Source organism: Moschus berezovskii, chromosome 21, assembly GCF_049115385.1.
Source record: "Moschus berezovskii isolate FMDL1 chromosome 21, NW_MosBer_1.0, whole genome shotgun sequence".
Classification (NCBI taxonomy): domain Eukaryota; kingdom Metazoa; phylum Chordata; class Mammalia; order Artiodactyla; family Moschidae; genus Moschus; species Moschus berezovskii.
The window spans coordinates 10164323-10191956 of record NC_142480.1 but is presented as its reverse complement, the minus strand read 5'-3'; the positions used below and the strand labels follow the sequence as shown (position 1 = coordinate 10191956).

At 49.3% G+C, this 27634-nt stretch overlaps 1 protein-coding gene across 6 annotated transcripts in view; it reads right to left on the bottom strand.

The window, feature by feature from the left end:
* Window positions 1-27634, bottom strand: part of CLMN (calmin) — a 132935-nt gene that overhangs the window by 35560 nt on the left and 69741 nt on the right. For 3 of the 6 annotated variants that reach the window (XM_088829872.1, XM_055418472.2, XM_055418473.2), the window contains exons 2-6: window positions 11624-11685; window positions 7406-7501; window positions 5041-5124; window positions 2237-2329; window positions 1172-1362 (exon numbers count right to left, since the gene is read on the bottom strand). In XM_088829872.1, coding sequence (XP_088685998.1) covers window positions 1172-1362; window positions 2237-2329; window positions 5041-5124; window positions 7406-7501; window positions 11624-11685 — 526 coding nt within the window. Of the gene's footprint in view, window positions 1-1171; window positions 1363-2236; window positions 2330-5040; window positions 5125-7405; window positions 7502-11623; window positions 14209-27634 lie in introns of those variants that run through there. The other 3 variants (XM_055418470.2, XM_055418469.2, XM_055418471.2) reach the window with 2 other exon arrangements.

Below are 27634 nucleotides of genomic sequence, written 5' to 3'. Positions count from 1 at the left end.
GAACCAGACACCGACGCGGGTCCAGGGCTACGAGACACAGACGAGCCAGGGCTATAAGCCACGTACTAGGACTTCATTGGTTTCACTGTCACGGGTGTGGCAGAAGCGCCAGGACACTTTGTCTCAAGCACCCAGACCTGTGACCACCGCCACAGTGGTCATACAGACTGACTCCCCTGAAATACCCTTCCTCTTCGTTACAGTCACCCTAACTCCTGGCAGTGAGCTCACTTTTGCTTTATTTATTTTAAAACATTTAATGGTTGTTCACATTAATCAACTCTATCATGTTCAACCCCTTAATCAAAACCCCGAAGATCTAACCTCCCTTCCATCTTTTATTTTTCCTGCCACCTTTTATTTCCATATACTGGGAAGATGGGATCTGATGCTAAGTGCTTATGAAGTGCTGGTACTCTGCTTTCACAGAGTTTATTTCATTTAACCCTAACTCTCCCATAAGGGGGTGAGTAGTAAGTCACCATCTTACAGGTGCACCTTAGAGAGGAAACTGATGCACCAGGTCTTCCCAATCTGGCAGGGGTTAAACCTGTCTCAGTGTTGGGAGGGCCAGACCTGACTCTGATAGGTTGCAGCCTTGATTGCTACTTGCTTCTAAGTAGGTAAATAGGTACTTAATAATAAGCGTGCTAAATTGCTTCAGTCGTGTCTGACTCTTTGTGACCCCATGAACTGTTACCCGCCAGGCTTCCCTGTCCATGGGATTCTCTAGGCATGAATACTGGAGTGGGTTGCCATGCCCTCCTCCAAGGGATCTTCCTGACCCAGGGATCGAACCAGCATCTCTTATGGTCTTCTGCATTGAAAGGTGGGTTCTTTACCACTAGCGCCACCTGGGAAACCCATAATAACAAACATGTCCATGTTACTAGAATCCAAGGGCCAACCCCACTTAGGGATTTAAAGTGGTGAAGGCCCCTCGGATTTCTATCCAAATTCCCTCATCAGATTTCTGCAAACCAAACACTGAGCAAGGACAGTCTTGTGCGCAGACACAGAAAGGACAGAATTTCCTGTTCTGAGAGTCTACGGGAAGCGCCGGGCATGTAATGGACACAGAACCGAGTAAACAGTGACACCACCTTCCTCTGCCCTCCTCCCCCTGCCTGGTAGCAGCGTGGGGTGCTGGGGAGCAGGGCACGGGGCTTACTTCCTCGTTTTCCTCTGCACCCAGGCCAACAGCGTCCTGATTGCTTTCCTCTGGTCTTTCACCGAGATTGCCACGCTCCTCTCTGTGGTGGGTGTGGGTGGGAAGGAGGAGTCTGAGTCTGTGCCCCCCGAGCCGGGTGACAGGCTGGAGGATGGAGAGTTTCTGCTGAGGTTGCCCGTGAGCTCTTTAATCTGGAAGGAAAACGATGTTTCAGACCCAGGAGGCAGACCCAGCATGGGCTCTCTTGGACCTCAGCTGGAGGGATCAGCTCATGCAGAACTGATTACTCTTGCCTGAAGGTTGTGTGTCAATACTCATGATGGCCAGGCTGTTTCGTGTGGCTTCTGGTGCATGCAAGGATGCTTAGCAGGGAGGATCATCTCTTCCTGGAGTCTGTCTAGCTCTGGGCAGAAGCTGCTGATGAGGGCCTCCTGACCTGGCTCCACCTCTGTGTACATCATTTTTACTCTTGGGAGGGCCATTAAATAGTGAGCCATAATTTTCTCTTTCAAAAGAGGGGGATTTTAGAATTTTAGAAGATGAACTGTCAGCTTACTCCCTCCTATTCAGGGAAAAGAACTTGGGCACAACTTGAAGTAACCCCTTCACACTCCAGCCCCAGACCCCGTCCTTCTTCTATAAGATCTGCATTTTCAGACAGATGCTGAGGGTGTGAAGGCTGCAAGGTCTCCCCTGTTACACACGCCTCTTCCTAGAGCTGTCTTTGTAGAGGCTTTCTACTTGTCATGTTAGGAGAGTAACTCTACCTAGTTCAATTTTTGGCTGGAAGTATTTCCCTGGCTCTTGGGACCCTTTAGAAGAAAACTACTTTTCCAGGTAAATATTTAACTCTTCAAGTCCCAAGAGAAGAACAAAGCTCATATCACTTTTAGAATCATAGGGATTCAAAAATCTTTAGCAACCAAGATTCCTCTGGTTCTTTTCTAGGAAAGAGAAAAGGCAAAATCTGTCAGAAATGAAATCTCACTGTCTCCCGCGATCTGGGCCCCACTCCTGTACTGGCGGAGAGGACTGATGTGTGTTATGGGAAAGAAGTGATTTTACCTGGAAGAAGAGGATTATGTTCCAAATCAGCCCAAGAACCAAAGAGGGGTTGCCATCTGCTATTTCCGCTGCATCGATGCTAACCAGCTTTACCTGGAGAGAAGCAATGTATGAGTTTAAAGACGGGGTCCAAGTAGGTTGCAACACATTATTTCCTGATGCCCTTGTGGGTCCGTTTCTCTTTCTCACCTGTGCTGTTTGGTGATGCCACAGGATGCTTCTCAGGGACCCCAACATGCAAAACTGTACATAAGTGTGTCTAATAAACAGTACATGGTACTTCCCATTAACAGACACTATTCTCAGTGTATTAGCTCTGTTTATTTTCACAACAACCCCACAACACAGATTCTTCTATTATCTCTGTATTTCAGGTGAAGAAATTCCAGAGAGGTCAATGGAAAGTGCCCAGGACACACAGCTAGTAAGAGACACATGTTTTCCAAGAACAGATGGTACATGCCCAGGGTCTGTCTGCATGCTACACTAACCCCACCAAACTTCCAGATTTAACATGTCTTCGGACAAACACAGAGTACTGACATCAGCAGTCATGGCCCACGATGGCTAAGACCGTTCAGTTCAGTTGTTCGGTTGTGTCTGACTCTTTGTGACCTCATGCACTGCAGAACGCCAGGCCTCCCTGTCCATCACCAACTCCTGGAGCTTGCTAAAACTCATGTCCATCCAGTTGGTAATGCCATCCAACCATCTCATCCTCTGTCATCCCCTTCTCCTCCTGCCTTCAACCTTACCCAGCATCAGGGTCTTTTCCAATGAGTCAGTTCTTCACATCAGGTGGCCCAAGTATTGAAGCTTCAGCTTCAGCATCAGTCCTTCCAATGAATATTCAGGGCTGATTTCCTTTAAGATTGACCGGTTTGATCTCCTTGCAGTCCAAAGGACTCTCAAGAGTCTTCTCCAACACCACAGTTCAAAAGCATCAATTCTTTGGTGCTCAGCTTTCTTTATGGTCCAACTCTGACATCCATCCATGACCACTGGCAAAACCATAGCTGGTGTTGGACAGGGAAGTTGGATTTGGTGATGGACAGGGAAGCCTGGCATGCTGTAGTCCACGGGGTCGCAAAGAGTTGGACATGACTGAGCAACTGAACTGAACTGAACCAATTCACCCATTTAAAGCACACAATTCCACGGTTTTTAGCGTTACCATAATTTTAGTGCACTTTCGTCACCTCAAAAAGTAACCTTGTACCTTTTAACTGTCACCTGTATAATCTCCCAATTCCTCTCAACCTTGAGCAAACACTTATCTGTCTTCTGACTCAAGAGATTTCCCTGTGCCGAACGTATCACAGGAATGTTCTAGAAGCAGTGGTCTTTTGGGTCCCACATCTTTCATAATGTTTTCAAGTTTCATCCACACTGTAGCTTGTATCAACATTCCATTCTTTCTCCTGGTGGAATAATATTCCACTGCATGGACAGACCATACTTTGTTCATCCGTTTGTCCATGGATGGGCATCCGGGTTGCTCCCACCTTTGGGCTATTATGAATGATGGTCTGTGAACTGGGCCATGCCCTTTGGTCACCACCATCTGAACCGCCTCCTAGGTCAGGTTTTTCTCCACAGTATGGGAGGCAGAGCCCACCTCCCTCTTCAAAAGCCAAAACCGCTTTTCTTCGCACTTGGCAGCCAGGACATGGGTGAGGATGCAGGCTTATCAGCCCAGGCCTTGAATGAGTGATGCTGAGAATTAATTACTTCCAGGGGCTGTGGAAGTGGGGGCAGAGGGACAGGGTAGTGACAGTCGTGTAAATGTGGGTCCTTGCGTTCAGAGGGGGTGGGGCTCTGCAGCGGTCCTGGCATTTAGCAGTCTTGGGCTCCATCCCCGATTCCCCAGGCTTTGAAGTCATCCTGTGACTTCTTGGCATCCTTTCAATGCATCCCTTTGCTGCTTAAATCAGACCAGATTAGATCCCCTTATGACCCAGGAACGCCAAACGAATAGCACTTTGTGATGACGTTTGACTGTACATGCTGACATGTCAGGCGAGCTGAGGGCTTTTCACTCAGAGTAACTGATGAAACTTAATGAAAGGGGAACTTTGGAAATTTTATCTCTCTGGGGCCATTCCCTCCCATTTTTGAAGGACACGAAGCAGAGTTCAAAACACACAAAAAAGGCTAATTTAAGTCTGGAAAGTTCTATCAAAGAGGACAAAATTGCATGGTTTTCCTCTGGCTCAGTTAGCCCCCTTCTCTTCCTTGCTTCTGCCATATTCTGAGCGCTAAGAATAAGTTTTACACCCGGACATGCTCACTGTCCTCTTTGTAAAATTCCAGGGTAATTGCTTTACCATATCGTGATGGTTTCTGCCATACATCAACCTGAATCCGACATAGGTATACATATGTTCCCTCCCTCTTGAACCACGCCCCCACCTCCCGCCCCATCCCACCCCACTAGGTAGTCACAGAGCACTGGCTTTTCACTGTACTCTTATCCCCCAAAGTGAAAAGGAAAATGTCAACTAAATTCTGAACATCTGAGAGCCACTCGGCATTTCCGCCCTTCCCACGCCCAGACATCCACAGGAGTTTTCATCCTGATGGAGCTGGAGGGGCAGGTGGGCAGGGAATCAGGGACTGCATCTCGCTGATGGATTAGCTGTATCTCGACTGATGGAGCTCCGTTAACATTTCAACTTGTTCCATCTGACCGTCTTAGCAGGGACCCCTTTGCCCGCGTCTCTGGTGACTAGCACTAGACTTCAAATCATGTCTTTTTTTGTCTCAGGAAGGCTCTGTGAACAAGATGTGCTTCAGATACTTACATTGCTATCTTCCAAAAACTTAAGTGCTTTCGCTATGTTGTTTAACCGAAAAATACGATGGGATGAGGATTTGTACTCGTGCAGCTGTAACACAAAACAGGACAACACAAGCAGTTAAGCCCAGACAGGCACTCGGGTCCCAGCGGTGCCATTAGACGCGCTTGTCTTTTTCTTTACATTTTTCACATGAATCTCAACAGAAGGATGGGGCTCACAGCAGAGCCCGCATGGACCACATCCAAACCCATGCATGGGGCCCCGGGACACACAACCGTAGTCTCAGGGGCCCCCAAGGGTCGCCTTATTTATGGTTCCTGGGACCAAACTCACTCGAGCTGGTGAGGGAGGGGAACCCGGGGGTTGAACAGGGGGCAGATTTGTCAAATTTCCCTCTCTGACCCAGCTCCTGGCTTTTGATACGCCTCCCTCCCGCAGAGACCGTCGGTGACATGCTCTCCTCTCTGCGCTGATGCTGTTTGTCAAGGCGGAGAGCATCAGTCGGGAGCGTCACCCACAGCTGCTAAATCATCCGGCAAACCCTCCCCGGCGGCCACAGATGTTTCTGTTTCCTGGCCAAGGGCTTGGTGGACATGTATCCCACGCCAGAGACATAGAGGGAGACAGACACAGAGAGATGCAGAGAAACCCAAAGAGGAGGAGAGAAAGGGGCTTGCAGAAGCAAAAACTCGGACAATGCTCGCTGCACATGCTAGGCGCACCGGCAGAGGAAACTCATCCTGAAACGGAAGCCCGCCCCCGCTCCTTGGGGTGACTGCTTCACACTAACAGGCAAGCCACTGGGTATCCCTTGCACACAGTGTGAACTGCCAGGTGAGCTCACGGGTGAGGTCTTGGCTATTCTCTGCTGGACTCCCGGCTCAAACACTCCCAGCAGAGCCTCCCCTCCCACCGAGGCTATAGCAGCTCTCGATCAGTGCCCAGGCAACTAAGTGGGAGCCTGGGCTGCTGGCAACACAGAACCAGGGACTAGAAGAACATGCTTTTTCAGGAAGCCTTTTGAGGACTATGCTGCCAGCCCACAGTGAGATCTGTCAAGAAACCAAGTGTTCTTTCTACCACAGTGGGTCATGAGAATTCATGTCACCTGGCACAGCCCCCCTGGGGGTGGCTACTGGGAAAAGAAAGGCAAGAAAGGGGTGAGGGGTTGGGTAAGACTACAGCTACCTTAGAGCTGAGAACTGAAGTCAGAGCTCTTGACTTTAAACCCAGAGTTAAGAGCAAACTCAGAGAGGTCTGCACGGGCTGAACTGTGGTTAGGTAGAGTGGGAACTCTACAGAGACACTTTAATATCAGCCACACAGGGTCATGTGGGCCAATCAAACACTGGACTCTAGAGCCCGTTTCTCAAAACTGACGCCTCTGGTACTCTAACCAGATCATTGGACGCCCCCTCCCTCCCCAACAAGGAATATCTGGCAGTGCCTGGGAACAATTTTGGTTGTCACACCTGTGGTGCTACTGGTATCCAGTGGATAGAGGCCAAGGATGCTGTTACACATCCGGCAATGACCAGGTCAGCCAATGCAGGGGACATGGGTTCAATCCCTGGTCCGGCAGGATTCCACATGCCTCGCAGCAACTAAGTCCATGCCCACAACCACTGAGCCCATGCTCTAGAACCCATGAGCTGCAACTACTGAAGCCTACGTGCCCTGGAGCCTGTGCTCCACAATAAAAGAAGCCACAGCAGTCAGAAGCCCGAATACCACAACGAGAGAAAGCCTGCGTGCAGCAATGAGGACTCAGTGCAATCAACCAAATCAATAAATTAAACATAAAACAAAACAAAACGCCAACAGTGCCGAAGCTACTAAGCACTGCACGGTGAATCGGGCGAGAGGACTGACTCGCACACATCAGACAAGGCAACGTGGAGCGCTTTGGCAAAGATCCAAATTGGAATGAACCTCAAGACCAGCTGGTTCAATTCAGTTTCAGCCATACTCACGAGAAAGTTCTAGAATTCTGTGTATCTAGCTTTAGCCGTGGGGTGAATTTATAGAATTTGGTCTTTCTTGTCCATATTCCTGAATCTTAGCTCTCATTCTAATTAACTGAATGGCTGGTCAGCTAAACACTCTTGATCCAGTTAAAATCTTCAACTTTGGACTCACAGAAAACATGGGGCATTTATTTACTTGCTAAGGTGTATTTGCTTAGGTATACATGATTATATCAGTCTTAGTCACTGAGAAAGGAATGTCGCCCTCCCAAGTTTCCCATCATAGGAACTTACGGATGGCCAGATATATGTACAGACACAGAGAACTGTACAGAAAAGAACTACAGGCAGTGTTTTCCTTTAATTTTTACCTCTTCCCAACCCTTCTGGAACATACGTACCAGATTCCGCCCAGACAGGACTTCTAACAAAGCCATTAGGATTTTGCCATCTTGTATATCGACGAACAAATCTTTAACTTCTAGCGGTGGGTTGCACTGCGGAAGAGGGGGAAAGAAAGCAAGCTGATCAGTGACCTGGAGAAAAAACCTGCACCATCCAGAGCTGCCTACAGGCATCTGAGGAGGAAGTCACCCTCTCTCCCTGGAGATGGCGCTGCATAGGCAGGGGTTGCGCTGGGGAGCCCCCGAGGAGGCTCTGGGTGGAAAAAGCCAGAAGCCCTCTGCTTTCCTCTCTGACCTGGGGAGGTCTGAGGGACACTGTGTCCTGTCCACCCAGAGCTTGGTTAGGTGTGGCCTGGGGTCCGTGGGGCCAGCAGGAACCTGTTGGTCAGCTGTCCCAGAACAGGGCTTTGCAAACCATGCTCCCTGGAACCCTAGGCTTCAGCACAGCAGCTTCAGGGACCCCTAAATTTGGGGGGCGGGGGTTCCAAAAGGAGACTAACCCACTACATTTCTCTGCCATCAGCTCTTATTGGCTTTTGTTTAGCATTCCAGGTAAGACTATGATTATAGAAAGGCTTCTGTTGACTAAACAAACTTGATAAAAATTTTAATGCAGGATGGTTCAGTTCAGTTCAGTCACTCAGTCGTGACCGACTCTTTGCAACCCCATGAATCGCAGCACGCCAGGCTTCCCTGTCCATCACCAACTCCCGGAATTCACTCAAACTCATGTCCACAGAGTCGGTGATGCCATCCAGCCATCTCATTCTCTGTCGTCCCCGTCTCCTCCCACCCCCAATCCCTCCCAGCATCAGAGTCTTTTCCAGTGAGTCAACGCGTCGCATGAGGTGGCCAAAGTATTGGAGTTTCAGCTTTAGCATCAGTCCTTCCAATGAACACCCAGGATTGATCTCCTTTAGAATGGACTGGTTGGATCTCCTTGCTGTCCAAGGGACTCTCAAGAGTCTTCTCCAGCACCACAGTTCAAAAGCATCAATTCTTCGGCGATCAGCTTTCTTCACTTACTGAATCTTGGGGACCAGGAGCCAGGAACCTGCATTTTTAATTACCACCTCCCTCCCGCCCTGCTAGCATGAATGGAGCCCCCCGGTGGTTCAGTGGTAAAGAATCCACCTGCAATGCAAGAGACGCAGGTTCAATGCCCGGGTTGGGAAGATCCCTGGAGGAGGAAATGGCAACCCACTCCAGTATTCTTGCCTGGGAAATCCCACGGACAGAGGAGTCTGGCGGGCTACAGTCCACGGGGTCATGGAGTGTTGGACACAACTTAGCAACTAAACAACAACAACAACCAGCATGGATTCTATTTACTTTTTGGTTTTGGAATCTTTGGAAGATTAGAACATTTCAGCTAGGTACTCACTCCCTCTGCTTTTGGGTACAAGGAAGGGGGGCTTCCCATTGGAGATGGGATTAATGGGGTGGGGGCAGGGGGTGGCTGCTGTCACCAGCCAGAGAGCGGGAGATCTTTTGGAGCTGTGGCCCGGGCACCCTTTCCTCAGGGAACTCCCACCACGTGAAAGCCTTGGAGGGCCTGTGTTTCCTTTTTCTATTCAGGAAGGTGGCATTTCCTGACCTCTTATACGAACCCCCCACCCACACCCCTGGGTAGTCAAAACACAGGGCAATTCCACCCACAGGTGCAAGAAGAGGGTTCTGCTTCAAGGGCAAGAGCGACTTTGAACCCAGAGGCAAATTATTTTCTTTGCAAACTTCCCGCTGCTCCTCAGGAACATTCTACATGGAGCACGATGGCATCAGGTTACCAAGACTCATAGGGGAACGTTATTCCTGCTAATGCGGGCAGAAATGGCACAAGACCCGAACAAAAACAGCCCCTGATAGATGGACTCACAGCATTTCCAGTTACCAGCCCCAACTGTGGCCGAGCCATGCCTTGGAGCTGAACCAGGAGGGTCATTCCCACTGACTGTCTGTAAGAGTCCCCAGCCCAGGAGCGGCAAGCCGGGCCTTGGCCGGCAGCCATCTGCATGATGGCAGGAGGAGAAATTGAACCCACTCCAGTGAAAACACTCCTCAGGGTTCCAGACGTTCTGTGGGCTTCATGAGATCGGTATGGCCAAGTAAACAGCACCCCCAGGGGTTTCTTCATGATCTAACTCCTTTGGTAAATTAAGGATTTTTTCCAGAAGCCAGAGAGTCCGTAAATATTTCTGACAGCCTTCAAATTGCAGCTAAGCCCACTTCCCTGAGGAGTTCCTTGGTTTCCTTTACATGAAAGGTTGTTCTTGAAAGTCTCAAGGTTGGAAACACGGCTGTGAATTTTGCCCTGTGTGTTAGGCATCAGTTTCAAGTGCTGTCTGATTTATCTTCAGAGTGGGTGCTACCCACCTGTCTTGAAATAGGGGCAGAAACGTGGCCGGAGAGAAAATTCTGGATGTGATCAAGGCTAACGGAGATTCGTTTGGGGGTTGAGTTGGTGTATGAGTATTTGCTCTGTTACCCCTCCATGCTTTTCTGTATTTATTTTTTAATTTATAAAAGGGAAGAAAGAAATACGCCCTGGCTAAGCTCCGTCCACCAGGAGGAATTTCCAGTTACCCTGACACACATCAGGCATTAATTTAGGAGTTCAGGGAACTCAGGTTTTGGGAACAGTTTTCCTTTTTTCCCAAAAATAACACTTCACTTTATGAGTTCTGCCGAATATGTACCAATAGCCAAAACAGCGGGCAAGTGATTTATAATGCTTCACCCATGATGTGGAGAGTTTTCGCCCTGGAGATTTGAGGAGCCTCCTGGGCTGAGTGGAGCCCATTCTGTAGGTGGGGAGCAGAGGTGTGGGTGGTCAGGCAGCTACTGGGGAAATACTATAGGCCTAAAGCTCACACTACGTGAATTAGAATGTCGGTCAAGAGCGCCACTTCCTAAAATGCCACATTTATTTTCTCTGCTTTCTAATCATTTTAGTGATTTTCCTCTATGAACCTTTCTTTGGGGCGAACTCTTGAGGGCAATCGATATTTTCTTGTGCCTCTGAAGAGGAGAAGAAAAAAGAAACGTCACGGAAGAGGAATCCTTGAGTACCACCGCCAGCTTTGAAACACACAAGACTACTGGTTAGGTTGGGTCTATTGGGAGAACCAGATCGTGGAATTTAAGAAGAAGCAAAGTGAGTAAAATGAATCCTCATAAATCAGCTTTCTTGTAAACGAGAAAAAGAATCTGTCCTTCCCCAGCCCCGGGACAATTTAGAATGTCCCCGCCCAGAGGCTAAGCTAGTGCCGAGGAGGGTTTGGGTTTCTGTGCCTCTGAACGGTTCATTCATCCATTTCACATCCCGCCCCTCCTCCACTACTCATCCTTCTGTCTGGTTCAGACGCTTTTGTTTTAGGGCTTGTGTGCCTGAGAGGCTGGCAGACAAAATGCAGTTGGACGTTGCTTGGCCAGAGAACGTTAGCAAAAATAAAGTGGGGGGCCCAGGAAGAAGAGAGGTCACCAAATTGAATATGCAAGGGAAGCCAAAGGAAGAGTTTTCTTCTCCCAGAGCTGTGGGATTACAGGGACTCAATTCAACGTCTCCAGGCTTCTGGAACAGCATGGGGGTGGGAGGTGAGGAAGGCTGTCTTGAGGATTAGAGGAGTTGAGTGCCCGATGTACCAAAACGAGCAGATAACACTGCTGATCGATACGTGATGAACCAGGCAATCTGGCTTGGTTAAAAAGTGTCAGGAGTTCTTGCTTAAATCAACCCAAATACCTATACATGGGTCTTAATGAGAGCCTCCCTGACCTCTACAGACTAGAAGTCAAGATTCCCCCCTCAATCCCACGTTTGGGTTATTCAACAATGAATGTTTCCTGACTTCTGCTCGATTCCCATTTAAACATGGACCCTCTCCTTCCCCAGCGAGGCCGATAACCTCACAAGGCCAGAACCTCATGTCTTACGTGTCTTTGTGTTCCAAGTGTGCGTGAGTGCTAAGTTGCTTCAGTTGTGTCCGACTCTTTGTGACCCTATGGACTGTAGCCTGCCGGGCTCCACCAGGCTCCTCTGTCCAGGAGATTGTTCCCAGCACTGAACTTGATTCTTGGCAATGAGAATGCACTCAACAAACGTTTAAATGAATGAAAAACACCTACACAGCAAGAACACATTCTTCACTGCTCTACTGAACTGTGCCCCCAGTTACGCAAGCATCGACCACTTAACAACCCAAGCGCCTTGCTTACCTTCTCCAGATGGAGATTTATCCATCGAGTAAAAGTTCGCTTCTGCACATTCTCCCTCTCAACTGAAAATAAAGAGATGCCATTAGCTGGGTGAAAAGAAATACGTGCAAAATCCTGCCCTCCTCTTCCCAAGGGGGAGAGTCTATGGAATCTCTGCAGGGCGGAGAGCCCGGAAGTCCATTGGTATGGAAACCTTCCCGGAACGGGGTTGGCAAGGCGTTGGCAGCATCTAGAATCCATTTTCTCCAACCCAACCCCAAGCACCTTTAACAGATTAAAAACACCCACATATTCAGACTCACAGAACAAAATGGTCGGCACAAGCTAACATGAGCGTTGGGGCGTCTGACTCTCCAGCACAAGTGCTGGTGGGAAGATACAAATGTCAAGCACCGGGTGATGGCGCCACACACCTTCCAGGCGGCAGAAATGGGTCAGAAGAGCTGGGATGCAGGAGAGGAGGGGAGGTCAGGGACTAGGAACCGGGAGGGAGTTTGGCAATATGTGGCAGAAAGAATTTGACAGTCCTGGCTTGGACTCTCAGCCCAGTCACCTCCAGCTTTGCGTCCTTGGGCCAGTTACCTGTCCCCATATCTGATCTGCCCCCTGAAGATAAGGCCAGCTTACCACCACGCTGCCCTGAGACTGACCTGTGACCCTGCAGGTGAAACTCAACACAGTTCCTGGCCCGGTGGCTGTTCTTTTTTTTTTTTTCTTTGCAGCTATTACTTTTAGAGCCAGGGAATACTTTGCACCCTCCCCTCCCTACTCCTGGGGCAGGGGAGTTCTGCATAGCCCCAGTGAGGTGGGAGGGCGCCAACTGGACACAGATCTCTCCTCCCGGGGGGAAAGCATTTCCACCCGTCCCCCACCACAAAATAGGTTTCAAGGAAAGATCTTTCCTTTTCAAAGATTATTACCATCTGTCTGCCCAGAACTAATTGTGTCCTGGACACTTTGTTTCCAATAATCTTTAAATCTGACACCATCAACTTGCAAACTGGAAACTCCTATCTTAGAGAGAAACAACAGGGGGCTCAGAGCAGTACCCTGACTGGCCTTGGGCATCAGCTGGAGAGAGACAGAGCCAAGCATCTGTGTATCCACCCCTCATCAGCCAGCGCCCTAGAAATGGAAGACTTGGGTTTGAATTCCAACTTCCAAAAACTACGACAAAGGCATCTGCAGTGGTGATGACGACAACTGTAAAAAATATTTACTGAGCACTTGCTACACGGCAGGTACCCAACTATGCACTTTACACAGATTCACTGACTTAATCCTTCCTACAACCCTCTCAGGGAGGGACTATTATACCTTCAAGGTGGGAAAACCAGGGCACTTGCCAGCATCAAGCAATCAGTAGGGTATTGTTCCCATTTTACAAACGAAGAAACCAAGAATCAGAGAACGAACAGGCCACAACACTGGGACTTGGAACTAGAGTCGGCGCTTTTCCCATTCTCTCCCGGGTTCCGTGGCATCAGCCAGCTTGATGCCCCGGGAACTGGAGGGAGTCTGTGACCAGCGGTGGTACCTGAGCCTCAGTCTGGGTCTGGGAGCCCCGTGGACCGTGGCAGCAGCCCCCGCTGCTGAAGCTGCTACGTCTCTCAGGAAGCTTCCTGGAAATGTCGGAGCCAGATGACTCCTAAATTACTAAGTTCTGGATTTCAACATATTGGAAGAACATATCACATATGCTTAAAACCATTTCACATTTCTTTAGCAATAAGAAAATGAGAGGCAATTTATCTCCTGGCGGAGGAAAAATAAAGGCTACAGTTTTCTCTAACGACTGTTCTTTTTTTCTTCCCAGCCTCATTATTAGGTAGATAGTGGTGCCCATAAATCAAATTTTAATATTGTGCCTTTCAATCTTTTTTAATTGAAGAGCCAGCAGACAGTAATTATACACATAACTGTTTCTCTCTCATGTTCCTTCTTTTCTGTAATCTTTCAAGCATCAGGTTGAAAGATCTCCTTCCAGCAAACTGTGTTTTGTGGGTGGAGAGGGGAGGGAGAAAGGAAAAGGAGCTGATGGCAATGAGGCAGGAAGGGCCATGAGTTACAGAGTCCTAGAACTTTCCAGAATACGGGAGAGCTTTCTGCCGCTGCAGGTTTTCCCATAGTGTGGGTCTCCCATAGTTTTGTGTCTGTCTCACTGTGGATGAACAGGGGCGGTTTCTGGTTTTTCACTGTGTGGAGCAGGGCTATAACCAGCCCCGGGCACAAGCACCCTGGTATCAAACGTGTGACTATATTCCTTATGCTTGACGACTCCAAGTGGAACTGCTGGGTCTTAGTAGCAGGCACATTTAAAAATTTAATAGCTACTTCCAAATGGCCCTCCCAAAAGGCTGCCCCAGTGTATACCCTCACCCCCACCTGTCTTTAAACAAGTCTATGGGGACTGTAAAGTATTTACACACACATTCAAACACTCAGGCTGGTTTCTCCATATGGCTTCAGAGAGAGCAAAGTCTGTCTCCTGAAACAGAAGTGCATTCAGTGAAAGCCTAAGAGAACCAGGCGTAGGCTGTTGGTTTAACTGTGCGGAAGGGTGCAAACGAGGAAGTGGGTGTCTGTTAGTCTATATATATGGCTTCTCATTCTGCCCGCCCACCCACCTATCTGTCCATCCATTCACCCATCCACCCATCAGTCTGTCTGTCCATCCATCCCTCCATCCACCCACCCACCCACCAGGCCAGCCATCCATCCATCCACTCATCCATCTATTCATCCAGCCAGCCAGCCTCCCAGCTGATACTTATTCAGTGATTACTACTTGCTGGGAACCGTGCCCAACCCTGAGGGCAAAATCACAGATGAAGAATTAAGCATTCATGGAATCTGCACTCCAAGAATTACAGCCAAGGAGGAGAGAAAACACGGCTGCCGCAAGGCACATAAGCAAGGAAAAATGAATTAGATATTTCACGGGCTGACGGGTTTGGAGGAGGCGATTTCAGACTCCATGGAGGACTCCTCTGGGGACCCTAAGAGGATCCCCCATAGAAGTGGGATACGGAGGGGATCCCGAAAGGCAAAAAAAGCATTTTAGCCCCACCCTGATCCACAGCCAACCTCTGGGTGGCTTCACTCCATTCCAGCCAAGGCCCGTGTGTGATTCGGGCGCAAATCAACTTTCAGAGCAAAAGGGAGCCACAGGACAGCACGGTGATGACTGAAGACACCAGGGGACCAAGAAGCTCAGTCACAATAGCAAACGGCCCCGACCCGGAACAGGGCACAGAGGCCACATTTTCTCTGCCTGAGACTAGGACACGCCACTCAGCACACAGGAGACGGACAGCAAGAACTGAGCCTGCCCCAGAAGGCCCACCTGAGAGCCTCATGCCCTTAGACCATCCGCTGTGTGCCCTTGGGCAAGGTCAGAACTTTCCGAACACCTCTGCAAGATGGGGGTAACTGTGCCTCCCTCACGGGGATGCCCTGAAGACCAAACGGGGTCTGCCTGCAGGGCGCCCCCGACAGCTGTTCCAGAAGGGCCGCCCTCTCCCCCCACCGCATGCCCTCAAGGCATTTCGTCTGGTGTCTGGACACAGAGGTCTGACGCCCTTTCAGGGCCTTCTCCATTTCCAAGTACCCACCCCCATCCCACAGGCTTTTTCTCCTTCTGGCTTGCCAAGACTCTATAAACTTTATATAGTTTCCATAAATCCAACGGCCCCTTTTTTCCACGGCACCTATCACGTTGTAAAGGTGTAGGAAACCATTTCTCAAGAAGGGTCTGGGCTTCTCGCGGAGTGTTTGTGGGGCCCGGTGTGGGTTTACTGGACAACAACAGTGTCGTAACAGCACTGTAAAATCGCCATCTCGGCTCTGCCTGGCCGGCCAGGGTGCCCGTGCGCAGAGCGGGGCGGAGAGGCAGGGTGGGGCTCCAGAGACAGGGACAGGAGGTTGGCTCAGCCTTCTCTCTCGAGCCCACCGTCCCAAATTCCCAGGCATGCCTTTGGCCCGGCTTTGCCAAGAACAGGCCATTTGAAAACAGGAGGTGTGACATTCCTTCCTTCTCGATGGCAGGCTCAGGAGTTGGACGCCACAGAAAAGAGGGATGCAGGCTCTGGGAACTAAAGCAGACTCATCTACACTCGTGGCCTTCTTGCACACATTTCCCCCAGGTCTACTTCCTCCAAAAAATAAAAAAGTCTGCTCTTCCCTGCCATGGGAAAGACTTGATGACTTTACCTGTTGAGGAAAATTATATCCATTATATTAAAAAAAATTAAAACAATATAGGAAAGCACAGAGAAATAGATCTCAAACCTCTTGGACTCTCATTACACCCAGGGATCACCACTATGGACTTTTTAATGACCGTTCACCTAAAACTACACACACACACACATATACACATGCTCAGTTAATCCACGTGGGCGCTCTTGTACACAATTGCAACGTAATCACCTAAAGACTCAGTATTTGTCAAAGCTCAGCTCAGGGATCCCTGATATCAAGAGCATGTGAAAGTCAACATGCTAATTCCTGGACCTGAGCCAAGACCTACTGGGTCACTCTCTGGGACTGGGGCCTGGGCATCTGCATTGAATCAGCTCGGGGGTGATGACAGGACACAGCTGGAGAACTGGGGCCTTCCTGGGAAGAGACAAGTGACACAATTCCTTGATCATCTTGGGGCAGAGTAGAGACAGCAATGAGACGTTTCCTGTGGAGGAGAAAGAGCCGGCATTCTGGAGCCAGAGTCACGGGCACCACCCCAGACTCTGAGATGGAGACATGCATAGGGCTCGCAGGCTGGACCTGATTGGTAAGTGCAATAAAGTTTACAACAGTAGCAGCAACGAGAGTCCTTTCCTGCTTTGTCAAAAATGCTCTTCCTGATGATGCTTTAAGTCACTAATTTCATACAGCTGCTCTGATACGCCTGAGAGATGAACTGGAGCTCACCTAGGAAGACCGCAGACCGGAATCCCACAGGGGAGGCTGATCCTTTGACATCCATCCTGAGGGGGCAGCTTGGGGCCCTTGTTTCCAGCTTCAGGACCGCTGCCCGGGCGGGAGGAGGGAGGCGGCTGGGATGGGCGAGTTGTGGCCACATCTCCAGGAGCTCAAAGCCCTCGCCCAGGGCTGGGCACAGCATGTGAGCTGAACAAATGCAGCTGCTGAACTCTTCTGAAACTGAGTTTCTTTTCTGTACAACAGAGGCTATGCCACCACCATTCCCCATACCCTGACCAAGTGAAATGATAATGCGTGTGTGTGTGTGTGTGTGTGTGTCTGTGTCTGTTGGGAATGCAGAGGAACTCAGTGAACAGACTCCTCCCTTTGCATCATTCATAGCACCCGGGGACACATACACAGACCCCACAGGCAGCTTTCTACAGAGACAGAGAGTGGCTGCCCTCGTGACAAGTGGTGACCCTCTGTCCCCAGAGTGGGAAGGTCACTGAAGGCCCCACTCACCCCTCTCTGTCCAGCAGGCTGGGGCAGGCAAGGCGGCTGGAGGCCCTGTGCTTTTCAAGCTTGACTCCTGTTGGGTTGGAGGCCAGTGGGCAGGACCCTGGCATGCATCAGTCCCACACCCCAGGCCTTGTTTGCTGCAAAGCCCAGGTCTGTCCAGAGGGCCATCTCAGCTCCAGGGGAAGTCACAGCCCCACTGGTGACAGTCTCGAGGGGTTCCTCCGATAGCAGACAAGTCCAGAAACCTCTTGTCCAGCCTCATATGAGTGACATCCTAAGGCACTTTCATTCACGATCCTATTTTGGTCTGAGCTGATTTCCTCCACTGGGTGGGAAACCCACTTTCCTTGCCAAATATCCTTCTTTTCCTCCATGGCTCAGACCCCTTCTCGTTCTAAGGAACCATCCCTGCCCACCCCCACTCCCCCACCACCACCTTGGCTCCCTTCAGTTGTGCCAATTCTCTCCATCAGCTGGGGATCTTAAACCTGGAATTCGGACATGTCCCTCTCTCTCTCTCAGCTGGACTGCCACCAGACTACACAAGGGCACCCGCTGCCCCACGGACATCACACAGAGAAGGCAGCTCTCAGGGTCCCTGGCCTGCCCCCCTGCCCATCAAGGACCCCCGGGAGCCCCCGGCCGCCCCTAGAAGGGGCGCCCCCACCCCACTGTGGTTTCACTCCTTCCCCCATCTTTCAACACCTCCCAGAAACACAACCTCATTACATGGCCCCATGCTGGTTCACTTGAGAAATAAAACTCAGAAACAAATTAAACGGCAATTTCTTTTCAAACAGCAGAGGAGCCAGGCTTCAGGAATACCAGGCCAGCAGCCTTCGGTTCCGACTGCTGGGGGCCCCTTCCCCCATCGGCTCTGGCGGCGGTAAAGCCAAGGCCTCCGTGTGGTTTACACCAGCGGTAATTTTGCATTTAATTTCCTTTGTTTTTCCTCCCCCAATGTTAGCTCTGACCCAGGGCCCTTTTATCGAGACTTTGGTAATAAAATGCAAAACCCTTCTTGGGACCAGAGGCCTAGGAAGCCTGCAACTCCTACCAAACAGCATGCAGGGGGTGGCCGGCTGAGTGGGTGGAGGCCCCCTTGCTGTCTCTCTGGCTCCTCTACCGCCTGGGTCCCTGGTGTGGCCAGCGACGCTCCGATGGGCATCAGAGCCAACAGCAACTCCCGGCTCCAGCTGGCTCAAACCGGTGGTCTCCCCAGTTTACGCCCGGAGAGACTCCCAATAAAACTGCCAAGCTCATTCGAACCAGGGACTTAAATCCAATTCTCTCACAGGTCCCAGAGGCCACCAATTAACATACCACGTCCTGCCCTTCCATGCCCCTGCTTCTCAGCTGCTCTAAAACACATAACCCAGGGCTCCAAAGAGCTAGTCCCAATTACACACCAAATTAAGTTTTAAGCTATATGTGTGTGTGTGTGTGTATATATATATATATATATATATACACATATGCAGGACTGGTGCCTGTAACTGAAATAAAAATATAAACCCACTCTAACTTTTTCTGTGAGTGATTCTGTCTAACCTCAGTGCTCAACCTTGGTCCACCTTGATTTACGATAGATGACGCCAGCCCATCATAAAAACCAAGCTTGGGAAAAATGATTTTGACACCCACCCAGATGGGCAGACCAGGTGACACGACCAAGCCAGGCAGACTGCCCCGACGCATTCAGCTGAAAAGGAGACGGAGGTTTAAGTGATATCCGACACCTTAGATTCTTTACACACTACACACCTATCCAGGAAGCAAAAGGGTTGATGCTTACACCCAACCATGGAAAATAAGAATGCAGACCCCATCCTCACAGGCTTCCTTTGCCAGAGCCCACAAAGCAAGTTGGAGGGTGGGGGGAAGAGGTTAAGGAAGGGAAGGGAGAGGGGAACATGTTCTTTTCCCACTCGACGAAGACAGTGACTCCTGGGGGCCTGAACTCGCCCCTGTGGCTACCATTTCTGCAGCCTCTTCCAAGTACAGTGAAACACACTCTGCATCTATCACTGAATTCTCACAGCAACCTTGACAGGCAAGCAATGGTGCTCCCAGTGCAGATGGGGAAACTGAGTCTTGGAGAAGGGGAAATGACCTGCCATAGATCTTGAGGGCACAGCTGAGGAAGAGACGAGCCTGGTGGCATGAGCCAGCACCCTCTCTACGCCACCTCTCTGGGCTGGCGGATCCCCTTCCAAGCAAACATCTTATTGAAGAATCTTCAGGAAGAATCCGTTTCATACCTGGGTGAGCTCCACAGCAGAATACAGGCTGACCTGGTGCTTTGCTCCCAAACTGAGTTTAATGGGCTCAGTGGCAAAGAATCCGCCTGCAATGCAGGAGCCATAGGAGACTCAGGTTTGATCCCTGGAAGATTCCCCTGGAGGAGGGCATGGCAACCCACTCCAGTATTTTTGCCTGGAGAATCCCATGGACAGAGAAGCCTGGTGGGCTACAGTCCATAGGGGTGCAAAGAGTCAGACATGATTGAAACAACTTAGCAATAAGAATTAGCTTAACTTCTTGGGTTCAGCTATTTTTTTAAAAAAAGGAGATTAAAATACTCATACATATGACCTTGATTTGTATTTTGAAGCACACCTGTCTTTAATAAAGCTCCACACTCACCCTTCAAATGCCAATGTTTTTATGTCCATGCAAAGGCCAATCATCTGAATTGGCCTCTAGAATTCAGGGTGATTTTCTAGAATTAGGGTGACCAGATATCCTGGTTTGCCCTGGACTGAGGGAGATCCGGGGACCTGGGATCAACAGCACTAAGACCAGCAAAGCCCAAGGCAAACCAGGAGGAGCTGGTCATTCTAGGCAGTCGACGTGGTGTTGTACCTTGGACAGCAGGGCGGGAGGGGACAGCTGCTGGGAGGGGCAGAAAGCCCTGGGAGCCACATGGGAGGCAAAGACAGTGTAATGCAAGGTGATTAATATTTGCTTTAAATGCCAGGGACAGGGGCTTCCCTGGTGACACAATGGATAAGAATCTGCTTGCCAATGCATGGGACACGGGTTCAATCCCTGATCAGGAAAGATCCCACATGCCCCAGAGCAACTAAGCCTATACTCCACAAGTGTGGAGAAGGAAATGGCAACCCACTCCAGTATTCTTGCCTAAAGAATCCTGTGGATGGAGGAACCTGGTGGGCTGCTGTCCATAGGGTCGCAGAGAGTCGGACACGACTGAAGTGACTTAGCGTGCATGCATGCATTGGAGGAGGAAATGGCAACCCACTCCAGTGTTCTTGCCTGGAGAATCCCAGGGACAGAGGAGCCTGGTGGGCTGCTGTCTATAGGATCGCAAAGAGTCGGACACAACTGATGCGACTTAGCAGCAGCCATAAACCATATTCCACAATTCAACCTGTGCTCGAGAGCCTGGGAGCCACAACTACTGAAGCCCATGTGCCCTAGAGCCCATGTTGGGCAGCAAGAGAAGCCACTGCACGGAGAAGCCTGTGTGCCGCAACTAGAGAAAAGCCCAGCGCCGCCAAAAAAAATGCCAGGGACGGAACCAACCCTGAAATTCCCATTTACAACTTTCACCTGCCAATGAAAACTGGTGTGAATTTAAATTCCTACTCTGAGCAGAAGTGGTAACACTGGACACGACAATGAAGAAAGACAAGTGTCAACTTCTCCCGGAGCTGCAAGTGTCCCCAACACTTCACGTTAATTATTAGCCTGAGAGTCGAGAGGCTGCCGAGGTGACAAATAGGAATGCTTCACACACCATGGTGTGTGAATGCTTCAATGCATGTGCTTGAGAACAGACAAAAGTTATCTACATATACAAACCATTTAAAAGTACACACTTGTGCATACCCGTGTGTGTGTGTGCATGCTTACGTGTGTATACCTCAAAGTATTACCTCAAAGTAATATGGACCACCCTCAACCTTCTTCCGGGACTTTTAGTTCCCGGGGTCACTGGAGGAATTTTGGCATTACGTGGTCTCGCTTTTGCCACAACAATGATGGTCCAGCGCTCAAGGACTGCACTCTGACACTGAGGTCAAGGTCAGATCATTGACACTGGGTAGAAACCCTATGGAATGGCAAATTCCAGTTCTGTAATCTGACAAACGGCTTCCCTGGCGGCTTGGACAGTATAGGATCTGCCTGCAATGCGGGAGACCCAGATTCAACTCCTGGGTTGGGAAGATTCCCTGGAGAAGGGAATGGCAGCCCATTCCAGTATTCTTGCCTGGGAAATTCTATGGACAGAGGAGGCTGGCAGGCCACAGTCCATGAGGTTGCAAAGAGTCAGACACAAGTGAGCAACTAACATTTTCCCTTTCACTAATCTTACAAAACCCCATTGAGACTAGACTCCTGATGCTCCACCCTGGCTACACAGGACAATCACCTGGGGATCTGGATGCCTGGGCTCTACTCCAGACTACCTGAATTGGAATCCCTGGGGGCAGGCCCAGGCATCTGCATTTTTAAAGCTCCCAAGGTGATCCTGATGCTGAGCCAAGGCTGAGAACTATTGCTCCCTGCCAGGAGTTGGCAAATTTTTCTTGTCAAGGGCCAGATAGTAAATGTTTTAGACTCTGCAGGCCATATGGGCTTCAGCAACTAGTCAACTCTGCGGCGGTGCTGGAAACCAGCCAAGGTGATACACAAATAGTCATGGCTGTGTTCCAATAAAACTTTATTTATAAGAACAGCCGGTGGGCTGCAGCTTGCCAAGCCCTGCTTGAGACTTCACAAGCCTCTGCAAGATTTGCCTGATTTAAGCAGCCATTCCAGACCTTGCTGGTGGCCACACCCCTCATGTGCATGAGTGCTCAGTCACTCAGTCGTGTCCGACTCTGCGACTGTAGCCCGTCAGGCTACGCTGTCCGTGGGATTCTCCAGGCAAGAATACTGAAGTGGGTTGCCATTTCCTCCTCCAGGGGATCTTCCTGACCCGGCGATCAAACCCACGTCTCCTGCGTCTCCTTGTATTGGCAGGCAGATTCTTTACCACTGAGGCACCTAGGAAGCCCATACCCTTCACGGCCAACTTTTAAGTCACTTTTGGGCTTCAGGAGCAGGGAGTTGTTTGCATTCTGTTTACTGTTAAAATGGCTTTTCTGGTGGCTCAGATTCAGGTAAAGGATCTGCCTGCAATGTAGGAAATCTGGTTCAATTCCTGAGTCAAGAAAATCCCCTGGAGAAGAAAATGGCAACCCACTCCAGTATTCTTGCCTAGGAAATCCCATAGACAGAGGAGCCTGGCAGGTTGCATTTCATGGAGTCACTAAGAGGTGGACACGACTAAGTGACTAGCACTTTTACTTTACTGTCATAAGAAAAAGCAAACAGCAGTGGCAGTGTGGAGGGACGGAAAATGGATGGGAAATAAAAGCAGGTACGAAAAACAAACAAACAAGTATTTGGTCCCTATACGTCAGAGAAAGCCACTTGGATTTTCTCCTCCCATCACCAAAACCAAAAAGGAAAATCACATGTGGGGCAACCAGATTTTAAAGTCATGCTTGCCCTTATTTTCCTTCTTCAGCAGCTTTTACAAATTAGCTTCTATCACTTTGCTTCCCCCTCCTCATCCCCTGCTAAATATCCATTTATGTCTGAAGACTCCAAGGGAGCAAGCATGCAGCAGAAAAACAACTCCACACAATCACTTTTTTCTTCTTTTGTAAAGTTTAAATGGGAACAGGTTTAAAGAAATCAGTAGGCTTAAATGATAATAGGTTTAAAGAAATCAAGCAGAGCTACCTGTAGGTAAAATTTCTTAGTAGATTAAATTTTGTCCAAGGTGAACAATCCCCCACCCACTCATTTTCTTAGCATCACAAGGAACCCAGAATTATTTTGCCCATCAGCGCGCTTGGCAGCCCATGTTCTGCATAGAGAGGCCATTAAATACCAAGACGTAGGACTTCCCTAGTGGTCCAGTGGTTAATCCACCTGCAGGGGACACATGTTCTATCCCTGGTCTGGGAAGATTCTACATGCCAAGGAGCAACCAAGCCCAACCAACCAACCAAGCTCAGTCACAACTACTGAATCCATGAGCCACAACTCCTGAGGCTGTGCGCCCTCGAGCCCATGCTCTGTCACAAGAGAAGGCACGGCAGTGAGAAGCCCGTGCACAACCAAAGAGTAGCTGCTGCTCACCCCAGCTAGAAAAAGCGCCTGCAGCAATGAAGACCCAGGGCACCCAAAAATAAAACAAATAACTAAAATAATAAAAAACACCAAGGGCGGCTTCTCATCCAATCTTGCCATCGAGGCGGTCATCCAGCGTCTACTTGAATGCCTCCCAGGATGAGGCGCTCAGTACCTATCCAAGATCAGGCTTCCATGATCCCAAAGCTTGTCTTATGGAAAAGGGGAAAGTTCAGTGGGTACAAGTGAGGAGCTAGAGGATGTCAGGTTTCAGTTTGGTGTCAGGAAGCGAGGCCATCAGAGCTCACCCACCGTGGGACGGGACACCTAGAGAGGTCAAACACTCCCAGTTCTTCAAATCTTAACCTTTTAGAGAAAAACTAAAACCACACAAGATACTCTGAGATTCTGGCCAGGAAGCCCTGGTAAATGTATTTTCAGGCTCTTGGAAAATCTGATGAGCTGGAGGAAGGTTTTGCTACCTTGCCTGAAAACTACTGTGATTCCTCCAACCAGATACACCATGAAGACCAGTCCTTGGCACAGGTTTCTTAGGGGGTGAATTTTTATTTGAAAACGAATTTGTACATTTATGCAGGAGAGGAAAACACTCTAATCCGCTAAAAGAGGGGCCATATCCTATCACTAACAGATTCTTGAATAGGTTCTTATACAAAGGGGCAAGCACCACAGCAAATATTCAGGGTTTCCTCTTTAGTGGAGCAGGGTCAAGGGACAGGACTCTCATAACCAGTTCACTTCTCCACTTTTCTTTCTGGAAATTCTTCCTTACACCCTAAAAATCAGGGAGTTAATTTTGGCTGCTTGAGAGCCTCTTGGACTGCAAGGAGATCCAACCAGTCCATCCTAAAGGAGATAAGTCCTGGGTGTTCATTGGAGGGACTGATGCTGAAGCTGAAACTCCAATATTTTGGCCACCTGATGTGAAGAGCTGACTCATTTGAAAAGACCCTGATGCTGAGAAAGATTGAAGGCAGGAAGAGAAGGGGACAACAGAGGATGAGATGGTTAGATGGCATCACCGACTCAATGGACATGAGTTTGGGTAACCTCCGGGAGTTGGTGATGGACAGGGGGGCCTGGCATGCTGCGGTTCATGGGGTCACAAAGAGTTGTACACGGCTGAGCCACTGAACTGAACTGAACTGAATTTTGGCCGGGCTGGATCCTTGCTGCTGCACATCAGCTTTCTCCAGTTATGGTGCTTGGGTTCCTCGGTGAGGTGGCTTCTCTTGTTGCAGAGCGTGGGCTTCAGGGCGGGCAGACTTCAACTGCAGCTTGAGGGCTCTAGAGCTCAGGCTCCATCACTGTGGTGCATAGGCTGAGCTGCTCCATGCCCTATGGAGTCTTCCCAGCCCAGGGATTGAACTCATGTCCCCTGCATTGGCAGGTAGATACTTAGCCACTGAACCACCAGGAAAGCCCTATTCCTTAAACGTGAAGGCCAAGTTTAACAAATGAGTGGAACTGTGGCCTGCATATCCAGATATTAACTTTCCCTGGGCTTCAATTTTCACAAAAATATAGCAGTTGTCCTCGGTATCTTCAAGGAATTGATTCCAGGACCCCCGTGCATAAGAAAATTCATGGATGCTCAAGTCCCTTATATAAAACACTGCAGAATTTGCAGATAATCTAAACACACTCTCCCATGTACTTTAAATCATCTCTAAATTAAGAACTAATGTAAATGCTATGTAAATAGTTGCCCCCATAGCAAACTCAAGTTTTGCTTTTTGAAACTTTCTGGAAATTTTTTGAGAATATTTTTTATCTGAACCCACAGGTGCAGAACTTATAGATACTGAGGGCCAGCTGAATTTGATACAGATTCTTCTGTTTATAAACTTTTAAACTTTATTTTGTGGATCAGGTAAACTACCTTCCATGTTTTTGGTCAAACAAAGCAGAGTATAATAAATGAATGGACAGACACGTGAACGAGTGAATTCATAAGTAAATAGAGTGGTTGCTACATGATTGCTACCCTCCCCACCCCCCTGGTGTATAAGTAGAGATGCTTCTTGAATGGATGAGTGAATCACTCCATCAGTGGAAAACCCACCTACTAGTCTGCTCATTACATCTGGCCTCTGAAACTACAAGGCTCATCCTGACACAGCCTGGATCACTCACTTCTCAGCTGTGACCTCTCCGATCTGTCCATCTAACATAACCTCACCAGTGCGGGTCTAGGGATAAAAACTAGGTCATCTCGTTTTTCGTACCTGCCATTCCTGCTCACAGTATGGCCAGGTCGTTGACGTAAGCTACAGTCTCCCAGTGGAATCTATGGGCTGGAACCCAGAAAGCCTGGATGAAGATACCCAGGAGTCAGTACGGGGACCAACTCGGGCGTGTGCTGGCCCAGGGGACTTGTGACCGTCCGTCTCTGATGGGACAAGTTACCATGGCTCATCAGGGAGAGTTGGATTCCGATTTCTCCCAGGTTCAGGTATCAAGACTGCAAAAGGGCCACCACCTGCACACAGCGGCCAAGAGCCACATCTGGCCCAGGTTAAGCACCTCCGCACTTGGCTTGAATGAATGGCCAATCAAGATGCTGCATCTAAGAATGTTTTCAAATAAAAAACAACAACAATGATGACAAAATCCTGCATCTAACTGCCACTCAGGAAGAAAAGACCCCACTCCAGTACTCTTGCCTGGAAAATCCCATGTACGGAAGAGCCTGGTAGGCTGCAGTCCACGGGGTCGCGAAGAGTCGGACACAACTGAGCGAATTCACTTTCACTTTTCACTTTCATGCATTGGAGAAGGAAATGGCAACCCACTCCAGTGTTCTTGCTTGGAGAATCTGAGGGACGGGGGAGCCTGGTGGGTTGCCGTCTATGGGGTCGCATGGAGTCGGACACGCCTGACGCGACTTAGCAGCAGCAGCAGGAAGAAAAGGGGCACTCTGCCACATGACACTACTGTGTATGAACTCATCTTCCTAACCCTTAAAAATTTCTGGTGTCTGCTTTTTATTACTGAAACTGCTACCTTTTCCAGGCCCACTATGTACCCCGAGCTTTGCATCCCCTATCTCTTTTCTCTGAACTGTGACCCTAAGGGACAGGTACCGTCACTGTGGAAGGCACTCCAGAGTGCTGTTTATGGTACCCCCTGATATGAAGATGCCCCTCCCTGGTCGTCAGTCCAGGTGGTAAAGGCAGGGGGACCCTAGAAGCCAACAACACAGCTACTAAATCAGGGTTGGGCCTGAGTTCCTTCGTAGGAATTAGAATGGGTCTGACTGCAGTCTGATTGGCCCCCTGAATGCAGCAAGTGGCACAGGGGCCAGTCACTGCCACTTGGACTGGAGAGCTGAAAGAGCATCGGGAGGAAAGAGAGACAGAGAGATGAGAGATGGGGTGGGAAAGATGGAGAGGGGGAAAGCGTGCAAAGGAGAGCTCTGTCCTGGCCTGTGCCCGAGGCCCTGCTACACACATGCTGGCCTCTGGATTCGGTGGGACTCCTGCACTTATTTCTTAAAGCAAACGCAGCTTTTTAGCTTAATTAAGCTCTCATGGGTTTCTGTTGATTGCAATGAAAGCATCCCCCTTAATTTCTTCAACAAGCAAACTGCAAATTCAAAGAGAGAGATGAAGGGAAAACTAGATGAAGAAAAGCTTAAGGGATACCCACTACCATGTATGGCCTTTATTCAGATCCTGATTCAAATAAATAGCTTTAAAGATAAAATAATTGTATTCTGAAAGTTCAAATGCATAACTAAGATAAATTCTTAAAAGATTATAAAATGCCAAAATTAGGGCAAGAAGAAATATAGAATTTAAATAAGCCAACAGATATTAAAGGATTTCCCTGACAGTCTAGTGGTTAAGACTTCACCCTCCAGTGCAGGGGGCGCAAGTTAAATCCCTGGTCAGGAAGCCAAGATCCCACATGACTAGCAGCCAAAAAACACAAAACAGAAGCAATAGTGCAACCAATCCAATGAAGAATTTAAAAATGGTCCACATCAACAAAATATTTTTTTTTAATGATTGAAAATAAAACCAACAACAACCAGGCCTTACTAGAGCATTCCAAATCCCACTTTCGGTTCAGTTCAGCCGCTCAGTCCTGTCCGACTCTGCGGCCCCACGAACCGCAGCCCGCCAGGCCCGCCTGCCCATCACCAACTGCCGGAGTCCACCCAAACCCATGTCCATTGGGTCGGTGATGCCATCCAGCCATCTCATCCTCTGTCGTCCCCGTCTCCTCCTGCCCCCAACCTTTCCCAGCATCAGGGTCTTTTCAAACGAGTCAGCTCTTCACATCAGGTGGCCAAAGTACTGGAGTTTCAGCTTCAGCATCAGCCCTTCCAATGAACACCCAGGACTGATCTTCTTTAGGATGGACTGGGTGGATCTCCTTGCAGTC